General features: G+C 37.9%; 2 protein-coding genes across 2 annotated transcripts in view; one reads left to right on the plus strand and one right to left on the minus strand.

The window, feature by feature from the left end:
- The window catches only part of TMEM114 (transmembrane protein 114), a 17,172-nt gene extending 16,967 nt beyond the window's left edge, over window positions 1–205 (minus strand). The window contains exon 1 of the mRNA XM_009995527.1: window positions 94–205. Coding sequence (XP_009993829.1) covers window positions 94–205 — 112 coding nt within the window. The remainder of the gene's footprint in view (window positions 1–93) is intronic.
- A 1,072-nt stretch (window positions 206–1,277) lies between these two features.
- METTL22 (methyltransferase like 22) lies at window positions 1,278–6,686 on the plus strand. The gene is made up of 7 exons (XM_009995498.1): window positions 1,278–1,407; window positions 3,768–4,115; window positions 4,488–4,528; window positions 4,611–4,755; window positions 5,224–5,295; window positions 5,857–5,910; window positions 6,592–6,686. Exons 1-7 carry the CDS (start codon window positions 1,278–1,280, stop codon window positions 6,684–6,686), a joined length of 885 nt encoding a protein of 294 aa, XP_009993800.1.
- Window positions 6,687–15,371: the final 8,685 nt, after the last annotated feature.

Genomic DNA, 15,371 nt, shown 5'->3' on the forward strand with positions numbered 1-15,371 from the left:
AAGAGCCTCTGGGTGCGGTGCCTGAGGCGGGGATGGAGCTTGTGCGGAGGTTTCTGCTGGCAAAGGGCGGGTCTGAGGCTGGGCCGGGGTTACAGGAGCTGGCAGGGCTGCGTGACCGAGTCCTGAGGGTGCCTGTGAACCTCGAGGCGTTTAAGTCTGTGTATTTGAGATCTCGTTCTAGCACGAACAGAAAATAGAGCTTCATCTCCGGGATGTTAATGTCAACATAGGGAATGGCATCAGCATTTTTTACATGATGAGGGTGCTGGTGAGGCCTGGGTGTCTGACCATGTGTTTGTGATCTGAGCTTGTCATCTCCGTTCTTAAAGACAGAACATTCTGTTTTCACACCTGTGGTTCCTCCGTGTTTCACCTGCCTGTCACAAAAGGCCGAGTTCTGTAGAGCACAGGGAAATAATTGTCCTCTTTCTTTTTTTTTTCTGTTCATAAGAGGTGATTAACTTGTTTGTGCCTTAGGACAGAGAGACCAGTCAGCCTTGGACATTAGATGAGGATTATTTCCAATGTTGTATTTTTGTTTGATTGCTTGGTTTTTTTCTGGTGAAGAATAAAAAGTGCCAAAACTAAGAGACATTAACTGCCCAATTAGTGGAGACATATAAAAGGAGATTAATTTCCTCCAAGAAGGGCAGATATTCCTTTTACAAAATTTGGGTGACTAACCTATGATTCAGTAATTGTGTCCATTTCTGAGAAGAAATTCAGGGATTCCTATGAAGAACGAGATCCCTTAAAATAGTGAACTTGTGCACACAAGGCCCTGTGTTCCTTTGAAGACCTTGACATAGTCTGTGCATTCAGGGTAACATCTGTTTATTTCAGAGGGTGTTGTTTTTAACACAAGTTCATCAGCAGCTCTTCCTAAAATACATGATGTTTGCCAGTGAGCTACTAGTAGTTACGTTTTTGATGGTTCTTTGGAGCATTGTAAAAGAAGTCACTTGAGCATTGCAACTTTATTGGGTAGTGTAATCTGCTAAAATACTCTGAAGCAGGAGCGATGTTCACACAGTGTTGGGATGTCACTAAAAGCTGTCTGTGTTTGGTTTTAGGTTGGATATCCTGATGTGCTAATTGCTGTCTTGCATGAGCACGGTGGAGCTTGCATGATCACATCTCAGAAACTGTGTCATGAGGTTGTCTTGCTGAGCAAAACTGGTACTTGATGCCTGTTTATAGAAGAGAGTCAAATTACTTTGTGACAGCACTTCACAGGGAGCTGTGTGGGAACTGTAGGTGTTCCTGGCACCAACATCATGGTGGATGTGGCAGAGAAGGAGATGGATAACCCCACGTTTCAACGTGACACGGTGCTTTCTGATGTTCACTTACACTGTCCAAACAGAAGACATCTCATGGTACGACTGAATGCAGTTGGACAACCAGGTAGTGTATGTTTTGACTGATGGAGCTCTATTTAAGTGTATTCATATCTTTGTAATGTCTGAATCCTCCTTTGAATGGTTCATATTAATCATTACATACTTTATTGCAGTTAGAAGCAGAACCACTTCCTACTCAGTCTTTTGGAAGAGGGGTAGCTGGATTCTCCTCATGAAATTAACTACAAAAATTAAAAGGAAGAATGTAGGATTTGTGGACAGGCTATCTTAAAAAGAAATTTTAAATTAGTTTCTGAGAAGTTAGCTTGCAGGTTTCATTGTATTTCTTTATAATCTCAGTATAACACTTTGGTAATCAGGTTAAAAAATTGCATTGTTTTCTTGCATGCACATCAAAGATGAGAATCAGGGGTTTTAAATAGTGTAGCTTAAGTTTAAAATAAGAATTATCAGTAATGAATTTATGATTTTTTATAAAATCTTAGTGTGATTTTCTGCCATCTATTCCAGAGGAAGCTAACAGCTTTGTTTGGATTTTTGGTTTTTTTTGTTTTGTTTTAAAAAAGAAAGAATGCAACAAGAAAGCTCAGAATAGCAATGGTTTTGACTAATATGTATACTTTGAAGAGTCAAGACTGTATTGGAAATGAATTGGCAAATGTCTCTGATTGCCAGCTTGTAGTTTTCTATAAAGTTGTCAAGGAAACTGACCTTGAAGCTGCTAGTAAAATATTCTGTAGAAAAGTGCTGCTCCTGCTGTGACAGAAGTGCTAATTGTTTTTTCAATCCTAGTTGTGACATAAAAAGAATAACTTTTGTAGCTGTTCTAGCATATGACAATGTAAATAATTAACAAAGAAGTAGATAATTTTGACCCTAAGCAGGTCAAACCCAAGTAGTTCTTGCTGTTGTGTTTGATATTTGTTTGCTGGGATTTTACTTGATGCAAAGGACCTTTCAACAGAATGAAATGACAGCATGTGCTACTCTGAGTGCACTTGCTCTGGGAAATTCCTCTCTTTATAAAGACAAGAATTGGATTGTAGTATAACAGCTTTTACACTAACAAATACAATAACAATCTAACACTGTCACTTTGCAGTTTCTAGGAAATCTAATGGGGATTTAGCCTCTGCTGCTTTGGGTCAGTTTTACCTTACACCTTTTGAAGTGCCTTAGAACACTGAGAGGATCAGAATGGACTTGGAGATCAAAAGCATTTCATTTATTAATGGCATCTTCTAATTTAGTAAAGAAATCAGTTTAACATGATTGTCAGGCAAACAGTAGATAACTAAGTAATTCTCATGCTAAGATAGACAATGAAGATTTTATTAGATCTAGCTGAAAATGGTCTCTCTGGAGAACTTCTCTCAGATTACATTTAGACCACTTGTTAACATCTTGCTTTCTGAAGAAACTGGAATAGAACTCCATAAATGTGAAACTGTTGAATGCAATGGTGGCAAGCACTTCATCTCTTCCCTTTTGGTGTACATGAACATAATCCTAAGACATTTTTCTTCAAATCCTGCTAGTGTTGATCTTCTCCAGTGGTTGTGTTCTTGGGTATCTTTTTTCAAGTCTTGACACATTGTGTGTGATTTTGGAGTAATGGGACCCAGTCTAAATTGCCTGTAAACACTGGTTTTGTGCCAGAGTAGGTGAATGAAATGCCATGGTTCCGTGCTCTGTGACTGGCTTTAAATTTTTAATAGATGCTGACATCACCGGATGATGGTAGCAGAAGGCTTTTAATTAATTGGTTTATTGAGAAAATGGCTTTATTGATCTCTTTAAAGATTCAGTTTAAAGACTTTGAGGGTGAATACAAAGTGCCAGCATGTCCAGCTTCAGCAAGCTGTATCCTGTGACCTTTCTTCTGCTCTTTCATACTCATACTAAGCTGATTTCAAGGCTTGAATTCCTAAAGACTTTTAAAACAGTAAAAAAAAAGTTATACTTGCTTTTTACTACAACATGGTTGTTTCTTGCAAGATAGGAATTAAATCTTCACTGAAAGAAACAAATTCTATCTCATATTTATTCTTTCAACTTGGTTTCAGCTTATTTCAACAGATCTTTTGGAGGATGTAAGAAACTATCCCTTCTGCCAGTTGTTAAAATAAATGTTACTAAATCACATGAAAGTGTGTGTTGTCACTGCATAGGTGCTGAGTCAGGTAGTAGTCTATGAAAGTGCATTTATTTCTACTGTAGGAGCTTAATAACAGATTTCTCCATAGCAAGTTGAACTGTATTTCAAGGTATCTGTAGAATTTTTTATCCTCTAGATATTTAGTGTGTGAAATGCTTACCAAGATTTCACACGTGTGAAAGTTGTGCCTGGGTTCTGTTCTGTCTTGGTGTTTCACTTTTTTCCCCCTCCCTGTGTTCTTACAGTTTTCCTGTCACATTTCAAACTCCTCTGGAACACAGAAGTTTCGGCATCTGAGAAACATGTGAGAGAAGCTGCAACAGAAAAAGAACACCAGTACAGAAGTGGAGATGAACTCTGTGACAAGGACAGGAATAATCAAAAAAAAGTCAGAGAATTAAATAGTGGAGGGGTAGAAGCTCTACTAGATGATGATGGAGATTTGGAAGTGGTCAGAAGACCTCGAAGTGCCTCTGATTTAGAAGCAGAGGATCTGTTGAGGGATAGAGTGTATCCAGTAATTCTGATGAAAGGGAAAGAAGATGCTTTTGAAGATGAAGAACAAGAATGCACTTGTGATGTTGTTAAAATAGGTAAATATTAGGTATACAGTCAAGGAGAAATGGAATTAAGTATGTTTGTGTAAAACAAAAGAAACAGGTTTTCTTTAGAAAAGGAACAACAGTTGTTAAGTGAAAGGAGATAACACAACAAATAGAATGCTATGATATTGTAATATTTTTTTTAATTGCCATTTTTCTCCATAAGCTTATTGGGCAATCGTATGCAGTGGGAAGCTCCTTAGTTTGAGTGGAGGTTTTGGCATTATCTATCATTATTCTATAGACTGAAGACTGTTGAGTTCTGTATTTGAAAGGGAAGCATGACTTGATTTTCACATTTCCCACTATGGGTCTTGATTTGGACAACACTTTGAGATACTGATTTCTGCTTTACTTTCACAGAACATACTATGGCAACCCCCTTAGAAGATGTTGGTAAACAAGTATGTGTTTTGCCTCACAGTGTTTTGCTGTTCATGGGTTGTGCTTCAGAATTCACTCAGTTGTACCTGCTTCTCTCCACAGGTCTGGCGTGCAGCCTTTCTCCTTGCTGATTACATTCTGTTTAAACAAGACACATTCAGGTGTTGCTCAGTGCTAGAGCTTGGAGGTGGCACTGGAATGACAAGCATCATCATGGGAACAGTTGCCAAGAGAGTTTATTGCACAGGTAAAGCAGATATTTGCAGTTACATTTTTTCATGAAACTTCACAAAGCAGTGCTTTCATCTTGACATTTTCATCCTCATTTGTTCATAATTTTTTATTCATGTGTATACAGTTTTGTTGTTTATTGAAAAATGACAAGAACTTTCTCAACAGATTGAGAAAGCAATACTACTTTTAAGTGCAGGAGTTTTAAAAGCAAGATACATTCTGTGAACTCAGGATAGTGTGCCTAGATTAAAAGATGTATTATAGGGATCTAACTTCTTTCTCCAAGGGCAGCTCAGAGCTTAGCATTGAAAGACAAAAGCAAGAAGGCTACTAGGGAAGCCATCGTCAGTGGATGGAGTTGCTCTGAATTCTCCTTAATCTCATCAAAAGAGAAACTTGGAGTATTAGTTTGAGAGGTCAGGGGCATGAATGACCCATGCAAAATATTCTTACTTTGAATATTTTAACCACTTTTTTCCAGATGTTGGTGAAGATCTTCTGAGTATGTGTGAGCAAAATGTTGCATTAAACAAGCACCTGAAAGAGCCAGGAAGTAAGTGCTGTACAGTCAGTATTTGTCGAATTGCCTATACTGGAACTACTTTGGAATTAAACAGCAGTCATTGACTACCTCACATATTCACAAGTAAAATTAATTTTTAATCTTGATAGAAAGTGACACATTTAAAAAGAAAGATGCAAGTTATCTATATATAGTCCATAATGGGGCAGCTTCCTTTTAAGAGGAGCAAACTCCTTTTCTTACCCTGGTGATCATTTAAGACCAGCTGTAGTTCCTTCACACACTCACGCTCTGTGACATCAAGTCACATAGAGTGGAAGTAACAGAGATAGAACTCTGGAAAGGAAAAGCATTTTGCACATGAGACATGTAAAAGAGAACACAGGTTGTCTTTCTGACCTTTAAGTTCATCCTGTTCTCTTGTGATTAACTGGTTTTGTACAGTAAATGGTTTGATGTCCAACTTTACTTGTTACACGTGTCCTCATCATAGATCTCATCACTTGTTTCAGTACAGATTTTGATTTTACTTTTGCTTATATACTGTCTGAAGGGCCACTGGAGACTGATGTGATCTTTCTTCACCCACAGGAGGGGAAATTAAAGTAAAAGAACTGGACTGGCTGAAAGATGAGTTCTGCACTGGTAGGTGGCTATAGTGGCTCCGTTCAGGGAGGGTTTGGTGTTTTGGCTGGGTTTTTTCCTCTCGGAGGGAAAGACAAGTGATTGCAAGGCCAACACAAAATTGTAGCACTAGGTTATGTGAAGCCTACTTTATAGATTTTGTGTATAATCAGTTGGATTTGATGTAATGCTTCTAAAGAATAGAACAACTGTTTAATCAAGTGGAAACATCTTCTACACATTCAAAAGCTTCTTTTGGACCTCAAGAAATTCTGGTTAATGAAAATATTTAATACTGCCAGTGGAAAAGGCTTTATGTTTTTTAGACTTTGAAGGAAAGTTTCTAAATGTTAACAATAAAAGTGTGATTAAATAGGAAGCTTAACCAAAACTTACACTAAGATGTATTTGGGTTTTTATGTAAAGGAGTATTTATTTTGATCTAGTTAAATATGTGATCTCTACAGGGTGGTAATTGATAGTAAATTCTAAAGTCAAAGAAAACTCACTCTTGCCAGTCAGCCTTGGGAAGATGGGACATAACACAGAGGAAGTAAAGGATGGCAAGGAACTTCAGAGAATGAAGGAGCTCTGTCTGTGAAGCAGCAGATGACCACAGGAGTTAGGAAGTTTCTTTTTTCCAGCTGTCAATCATTTGAGACAGTTAATCATGTACATCAAAAGCTATATTCTTTGTTACAGATCCTGAAGCTCCTTATAGCTGGTCTGAAGAAGAGATTGCTGATTTGCATGACAATTGCACTGTGATAATGGCAGCTGATGGTAGGAAAATATAAACAGTAACCTTTTAAATCAAACAATTGAGAATTATGAGAAATAATTTAAAGACGCCTAATTTGCTTTTTAAATCTAATAGGTCAGATTCTTACCTAATTTGTTAAATCTCTGCCTGAAGTGTTCCTATCTATATGTTTTTTCTAAGTTGTATTTACATTCTGAATTAGTAGTAGGAGAATAGATGTTGTTTTTTCTTCCCTTTGGTGTGGTAATTATTTGTGACTAAATAAATTACTCAACATTGTCACAAGTCAATGATGAATTTGACTCTCAGAAGAGTTTTGTTGTCCTACCTTTGTCTTGCATCAGATCACCCTTAAGCAAAGAATGATAAATAGGTGTTTAGACCAATATTTTCTATAATGTGGAAAACAGTTCCAGATGCTGCACATGCACATAGACTATGCCTTTAGATATCTCTTATCATTTTTCTCTTCTCTTTTTCTTGCTGAAGTGAAAGACTGAAAAATGACAGGGTAGCCTATCTGTATAGGAAGACCACTGTTGTTTTGGTATATAAATAAAGGAGGATTGGTTTTAGTTACAATATTGAAAGGTGATGCAAATCTGCTTTCCAAGAGATAAGGTTCTAATGGTGCATTAGTTACTGCCTTTTGTGCATTTTTGTAAGAAATGTGGCTTTATACATTGTGGTACCCTCTCTCTTTTTCAGCTTTGCAGTAAGTTATTTCCCAGCTGACAGAAATCTTGTTTAAGTTCTGTAAATTATCTGATTCTCATTGATAGGAGAAAAATCTTAAAGAAAGCAGGACATAAATTGCAGCAGTGGATGCTGTAACAGTATGGTTGTTGCCATTGAAAATTTGCTTTGGGATTTAATTAAAATAGTTACTTGTTTGATTAGAATAATCAAAATAAGGCTTGTTGTTTTGTACCTGAGACTTCTGTAAATAATACATTTAAACATACATTTTTTGTGCTCCTAATCTTTTTTTTTGTAGTGTTCTATGATGATGACCTGACAGATGCCTTGTTCAGAACCCTTTATAGAATCACACACAACTTGAGACATTCTTGCACAGTTTACCTAGCATTGGAAAAGAGGTAAATCTATGTGCCTGCTTTATTTGGAAGAAACATCTGATTCGATTTTAGATTGGCTTCTGATTTTTACTGTATTAGTATTTTCACAGGCTGCAGTGTACGCTCAGGACAAGCATTTGGTTTTATATGTGTTTATCAGTTCAGAATCTGACTTCCACAAGAGTTCAGCTTTTGTTGTTCTTATCTTTGTCTCACATCAGATACCCTTATTTGCACAGTGGTTAAATTGGTGGCTAGACTGATGTATTCTATGATGCCTGAAAATACTTGCTATATATTTTTGAGTTCATAGAGTGCAATGAAGTGGCTTAGAATTAAGGTATATGTTTCCCAGGTTGAGTACTTACATAACAATTTATCTTGTTTTTTCTTTCAAGGAATCATTGATTATTTTTAAGTAGTTGTGTGCTGCAGTCCATTCATAAACTAAAATATAAATAGGCTTTGCTTAAATTTCTGGAGATATGTAAGCAATAGCTATTCATCTGATTTGGTCTGACCAGGAAGCCAGGCCAATGATTCTGTTGAAATAAAGTGCCTTAAAACCAATGGAAAGATTCATGCAAGAGTTACTGTGTATTGAGCTAACATAAGGCTTGTCAGCTTTTCAGGAATATAAGGGAATAATTTTTGAAGTTAGTTAATTACATCAAAAAGACACGTATTTTCCATTAGCTGAAAACAGTCACAGCTATTTAAGATGCCAGTTGAGGAGAGATATTTTATATTAAATATTCTCTTGCCAGGCTGAACTTCAGTTTAAGACATATGGATGTTACATGTGAAGCCTACAATCATTTCAGAGAGAACCTAAATGATTTGGAGAATCTCCAGGACAGAAAAATGAAATATACTGTGGAGCCCATTAAGCTTGATTTCTGCCAGTTTCTTGTTTATGAGCGAATTGAGCAGTTGGTAAGTGACATTCATTAAAATGAATGTAATGTGTTGCGCTAATCATCTCAGATTAGTTTTTGGCTGTTTACTTCACATGAATTAAGAACACGAGAATAAACATTACCTTTTCATTTATTTCCATTTAGCTTTTTGTTGTTTTAAAATTATTCTTGTTTATGCTTACACAATCTGAAGACTGATATAACATGCCCTTTTCTATCATCAGCAGTGCAGTGTCTTAGATTGTTCCTCAAAGGTTAAGAAACAATCTTCATTATTTGTAAAACACAGCTTTTGGGACTGGCTAGAAAATGGGACCCATATCTCTCCTCATTTATTTGCCTGTGGAAAAGCTTTCACAGTTTAGTAATTCCTTTCCCAGTTCAGGGTTCAGGAAATAATGTTCTAATTTCTATGAAGAAGTCAATTAGCTGTAAACTTCTATTATTCAGAAACATGTCAGATACGGTATTTGTAGTTATCTAGTTACCTCCCAAGCACCTATGATTCTCATTATTTATTTTCCCAGTTGTCTGCTATTACAAATATTATGCAGGGTAGCTAATAGCTTGCTAGCTTTTAGAACAGTACAATCTAACAGACTTTTTAGAGAACTTGCAAATTGTGTACTGGATTGCAAATCTGTTGTCAAGAAATGATGTTCCTGTAGTGAACATAATACTGCTGTGTCTCTTGCATAGTAAGATGCGTAGTAAGGGTCCTCCAGTTATTTCATGAGACTGATTTATTTTAATTAATGCTGATACCTTCAGGCATAAAACATACATGCAACACTTTAAAACAAGTATTACAAGTATATAAATTTAACCTGGGTTACACCTAAATGTGTAAACTCACTCCCTTTTTCTGGAAGGCCACTAGTCTTGGAAATATATGCATTTTATTTATCATTAAGTTTATTGTCACTATTCAAGATGTTATGGTGATGAGTATATGATAGTCTACTTAATAATCTTTTGTGCAGCAGAGAAAGCATATGCTAATTTATTCTACAGAAATAAAGTGGTCTGTTTTTCATCTTCACTGTCGATCAGGTTGAGAAGCAGGTGTGTCTGTATGAGGTATGCATTTGTGGGATCTTGATTCCTCAGTAAATAGAGTATTTTTTCAGTTGTGTTTTACTAGCATTTTGCAAAGTGTCATCACAGGCTAAGAAAAAGAGCAAGATTATAATTCAAAATACTGCAGAAGGTCATGCAGACTGATGAAATTATTTTAAAACAAATTATTGGAATGGTACTATTTTTTTAATTTTTAAAATGGTGCTACAAGAAGGAAGACATCAATTATATTGCTCTGTTTCAAAGGCAGTTGTTCTAGGAGACTGAATAGATGGATTTAGTATCCATCCAAATACGGGTACTATCTACAGATGGAGGGACAGGATGGGTCTTAAAACTTGTCTTCAAGTAGGCACATTGAACTTTTTCATAATTACAACCTACTGATATGAGAAAATACCTGTATGGTTTTTTTTTATTCATTCCTACAGGAATTGTGGAAGATCATTGCTGAACAGCTAAGATGACAGGGATGTGAGAAAAGAGAAGATCTTTATCTAAGGATGAAGGATTTTTTTTAAGTTTTATTTAAAAAAAAAGTATTTTCATCCCAAAAAAAGCATTTTCCTGATGGAACCCTGTTCTCAGAAAGAATTGCTATGCAGGTTTGCTTTACTTCAGTAAGTTTTGGGTTTGGGACAACATACTTGCTTTGTTTCTTTTACAAAGTTGTTTAACCTTGATCTTCAGAGTATGTGCTGAATGGCAAACGGTGGCAGTAACAAAGTGACTTGCTCTTTGGGACTGATGACAGGTTTTAGTCTGACAAAGAGGTATTTCACCTTTTCCATGTGGCTACTTGCAGGTGTCACACATTTTCCTTTTCAGTTTTCTGAACATGGACACTATTCTTGGTCTCATCCCAATTCCACATGATTTGTATTTGTGGACATTTGTGAAACAGTGCTCTGGTCAAGACCTGTTTGTCTTTCATGGACTTTTCTTTAAGCAATCTGTTTATGAAACTTAGTCCTTAATTTTCAGTTTGTCCCATCTAAATAATTCTGGTTCAGAGCTACTGTCTGAACTGAAAGGAGACAAGATGCATTTTGTTGGAGCCTCTGAAAGTGCTCTGTGGAAGTCCTGGGGCTATGTTGTCCCACTGGAACTTTTAAGGTATTCTGCCCTTACTAGGCTGAGGGTGGGAAGGTACCATGTGACATGATATGCTGAGGCCCTATCTATGTTTGAATTCTGTACTCAACATGTCCCTGTGAGGCTGGGGAAAAGGAGGTGACCAGGAATGTATTGCTCATAGAAATGGGGCCTTTGGTAACTTGGCTTTTGGATTAAAGTGTGATGTATATTGATTAAATCCCTCCTGTGTTATTAATAAAACAAAAAAAACTGCTTGAACCTTCAATAAGTTTTACATGTACTGCTGTGTCCATATCACTTGCCATATGAACTCGGCTAAATCAAGTCAGGCTGCACATGGGAACACTTCTGGATCTGGTCGGCATAGTGTGGTGGGTCAGCCAGGTGGGTTGTTTTGGGGAGAGAAGAGGACACTGTGGAACTCTTGCAGTGCACTTCTGGTAAAGGAGAGGGGTGCACAGTTTTTTTGAAAAGTGTGGTAATGGATGGACACATGATCTTCCAGGAGGAATCTTGTTTGAAACAAGCTGATTTTTACATTTGTTATTGGTGTGTGATGAAATAACATGTCCTTTCTCAGTCCCCACACTTCAGATGAAGGTGGCAGGCAACCCTTTTATCTTCTCTTCAGAGAAACACAGATGACATAATTGTAGATATTGGTCAAAAGAACTTGAACTTTTATGTGACATTTGAATGAGCATTGCAAGGTGATTACATTTGTTTATTTCCAGTCTTTTGTTGATGTGAAACTTGGAGAGCTGCTTTGTTGTGAACTGTTGTTCACAGAAGTGAACTTCGATGTGTCATTTTGCAGTAGAAAGAAAAGTTGTTTAAGATAATCACTTGGCAGGATACATCATGTATATTTATTATCTCTGTGTGTTCTCATGTGTAGGTGGCTATTCATAGACCATACTTGTAGCTCCATCTGCTGTACAACACTTCGAGTCAAAACATTTTACAGTTTGTTAAACACCCTGTTCCTTTCTGTTTGAACAATATTGTATTTTTGAGTAACAGTTTAGGTTGAATTCATAGTTCTGCCTTTCTCACCTAGACTTGCAGATGTGTGTATTAGAGAGGAAGTTACTGTGGATATGATCTTGAAAAAATACCTGCTTTTTAACAGTAACTTTAGGAGGCTGCCTCCAGTAGTTTTGGATTTTCAGGAAACACTGTAGGAAGAAGTGGACATAACTGTGTGTGTGGTAGGGACTTCTCATTCATTAGAAGAATGAGGCTTAGATTGGATCTTAAAGTTTTATAGCAGATAAATTTCATGAGAGTCTCTGTTTATTGACTCACCTGTTCTTGTGAACTTCTACATAACACCACTAGATTCAGTCCTTTTTCATTTTCACCAGAGAATTAAGGGCTTTGTCCCCGGTGGTTGCATTTCTGTTCTTTTGTTTTGTTCTTTTCATTCTAGTGGACATCTTGAAACTTCAGTAAATAATTTTGTATGTTTGAGATTTGTCCTTCATGTTGAGATCAATAAGCCAATGGATTCCAGCATCTTTCATTAAGGGACCAATGTAATACTTGCCTATCTTTAGTGGGGTAGCACAATATGCTTAAAGATTATGCAGTGTTTTTCACAGGACAAATTATAAATTATTGATTAATGTGCTGTTGCCTATAGAGTTACACCAGATTGACCAGGTAAGTGTGGTGTGATGTGTGTAGCTAGAAGAAAGCAATAGGAGACAAGATGTCTTTGGAGGTTCAAGTCAAGCAGCAGGATTTGAAAATGAGCTGTGGTGTGTGACATAGGTCCGAAGGCTTCTATGTTCTTGCAGACTTCCTCCAGCTTTTGCTTCACTCATCCTAACCCTGCCTTTCTAAGTGTCCTGTGCATCTGTGCTGAAGGTTGGTGCATTAACAGGCTAAAGGTTCATCTTGAAAATACTGTGCCTTTGGGCTGCCAAAAGAGTGCAGTCAGACTTGTTGGTACAGCACTTTGCCTCAGATAAGGTTTCTTCCAGCAGATGGCATACGGAGTTTCTTCTAGCAATACCAGCACCCAAATGAAGTAGCATCATATTTAGATGTGTGTGTGTTTGCAGCTTGCTTGCCTAAGCCTCAGTGCCTGCAAGAGGAGATGTGAAGGAACATCCCTAGCTGCTTCAGAAAAGTGAGTGTATTCTCTAAGCTCCTGCTTCCTTTGTGTGAAGGATTTTCTTTTGTAATTGGGGTATTGAACAGTCTCTTGATTTGATGGATTTTGCTCAGTTTCTTACAAATAATAATAATTCCGAAAGGAGATTTGTTTTATGTCTATTATACTCCTATGACTTGAGCTGATCAGGCAATGAAAATAATATACTAGTACCAACTATAAAGAAAAGAAGTTATTTGGAAAAGGACAGAGTAAACAGTTTCTTGTGGGAATATATGATCCAAAGTGCTTTTCCAGTGTTGCCTGCAGTTTGGTGCTGGCACAAGGGACTGTACCATGTCATCCCATGAGAACTTGTCAAATGGGCTGTCTCTCCATTCTTCAAGAAACAGTTTTTCCCTTTGAATGCTGGATATATTTGATAGTGACAAGTAAGCTGTTAATTAATAATAATTTAAAAGTAGTATTAATTCCTGCCACAAAGACGAGGAAAAATACATATAATGAGTTAGGTAAGAAAGTTAAGAGTGAGTTGGATGGAAGATAATGTGAGAGAAGTTTACTGCTTTGTAATGGCCCAATTCAACTCCTGCTCCATGGGACAGCAGCAGCATTTTTACACTGGAGACTGATCAGAAGGAACACAAAGAAATTATTTGCATTATTTTCCTCTCAAAGTGGAATCATACTCACGTGAGAATCTTGATGAGTGTTTGAATTGCTTCTTATTAAAGGCTTTCATGGTCTTGTATTTGTCCCAGTAATATGCTCTGGTGCTTCATTATCTTTTCTGATACGAAGGTTTTCTTAATGGCTTAACTGCCACCTTCCTTGCAATTTTGCACCATTAAATCTTTCTTATTGTAATGAACTGTGGCAGATGTAGTTCTACTCAGGATAAGTGGAAATGAGGAGGCATAGCTGGCCCAGCCTCAAATGATGTGTTCAGGGGCAGAAGAATTCTGTGAGATCAGGGTAGAATTCAAGATGCTTGCTTGCAACAGCTTCTGCTGCAGAGGACGTAGATAACACTACTTATTTTTGTTTGGGAGTTTCAAGGGTGGTTTTGCATCTGCAAATACCACGTTGCTGTAGATGAACAAAGCAGCAGCAGGAGGGTCCTTATTGCTTACAGAATGACTGTTGTGAAAGCTTGAGATTGGTGAGCAGTCCCACAGGATAGAGGGAGCAGATTGATTGCTGATGTCTTCAGAGAAGATTGTTGTAAACTTACTGATGCATCAGCTCTGCTACTGAGCTAATCATCTGAACTGAGTTACCTCATCTGAATTCTGAGTTGTTTTCAGAGGTTGGGATGTGCTGTTGGGTGGGGGGATTCATGTGCCATGTGGATGTCACTGCTATGTGTGTTGCTTCTGGCTGCTTTGATCCACTACTGAACAAAAAATAGTGTTTGTTCCAGGCCAGGCTTAAATTACTGAAGACTTGGGCTTTAAGTTTGGAATTTGACATAAATACTAAGTTTAATTTGGGTTTCTAAACTGAATTAAAAGCCAAAATTACTTTCCCTGTTGCTGTATTTGCTAAATTAAGTATATCCCAAATGACTGCAGGTAAACAGTGGGAATGAATGAAAGGAAGCAGGTCTGAAGCTGTGATAGCACAGACCCAGGTTCCCATCCGGTGACCGAATGGGCTGTCTGCCCCTGCCCCTGCCCTGCCCCTGCCCCTGGGTCTGGTTAAAAGTAATAAGCACATCCATCGCCGTAAGTGAGAGTCAGGAATGTGCCTGTCCCCTCACCTGAAGGCAGAGAGACACGCTGAAAAACTGGGTGCACGATTTGCCACTGTTGCTAAGCAATGAAGGAAGGGATGGGCTGAAATTCCTGCGGGATAGGAAAGGATAGCAATGTTTTCTCCTCGTGCGGGTACACTGCTTCTTTCTAGCTGTCCGTGGAGAAAGCAGAGGCAAAACACGGGGGTGGCAGGGGGAGGGAAGGTTTATTGGGGAATAAAATAAAGCTTTAGGTTCCTTGTCACACATGATGAAGAGGGAAAACAGAATGGTAGATTCTAGGGTGCCAAATAAGTCACTGGGTTGAACACGACTAGGCAGAGAGCCTAGCCCTGCCTAAAACTTATGGTTACCTTATTTTTCTGTTGTTGTGGCCAGTAGAAAGTTTTATTGATTTTCCTTTTTTTGTTTTTTTTTTTTCCCCCCAGGTGTTTTGCCAGGTTAGTAATAACTGGATTCATTCCCTCTGGCTCACCAAGCAGCCAAACAAACGCTGGTGCCAGCACGAGAGAGGTGGCAAAGCACTAGTGGTGAGGAAGTGGTGAGTGGTTCTGGGCAGCAGTTCAGATTCATGTGGGCTTTCAATGACTGTCTATCCATGGCCTACTTTGCTTCTTCACATTGTGTGACATTGCAAAGGGCCCCCTGGAGGGAAAAAAGAAAG

The sequence above is a fragment of the Chaetura pelagica genome, unplaced genomic scaffold (genome assembly GCF_000747805.2).
Source record: "Chaetura pelagica isolate M959 unplaced genomic scaffold, ChaPel_1.0 scaffold124, whole genome shotgun sequence".
Taxonomy (NCBI): Eukaryota; Metazoa; Chordata; class Aves; order Apodiformes; family Apodidae; genus Chaetura; species Chaetura pelagica.

Coding starts and splice junctions, on each gene's coding strand:
- METTL22 (XM_009995498.1), top strand. CDS start 1,278: ATGGTGGATGTGGCAGAGAAGGAGATGGATAACCCCACGTTTCAACGT. Junction 1,408..3,767: donor GAATGCAGTTGGACAACCAG/GTAGTGTATGTT, acceptor GTGTTCTTACAG/TTTTCCTGTCACATTTCAAA. Junction 4,116..4,487: donor TTGTGATGTTGTTAAAATAG/GTAAATATTAGG, acceptor TTACTTTCACAG/AACATACTATGGCAACCCCC.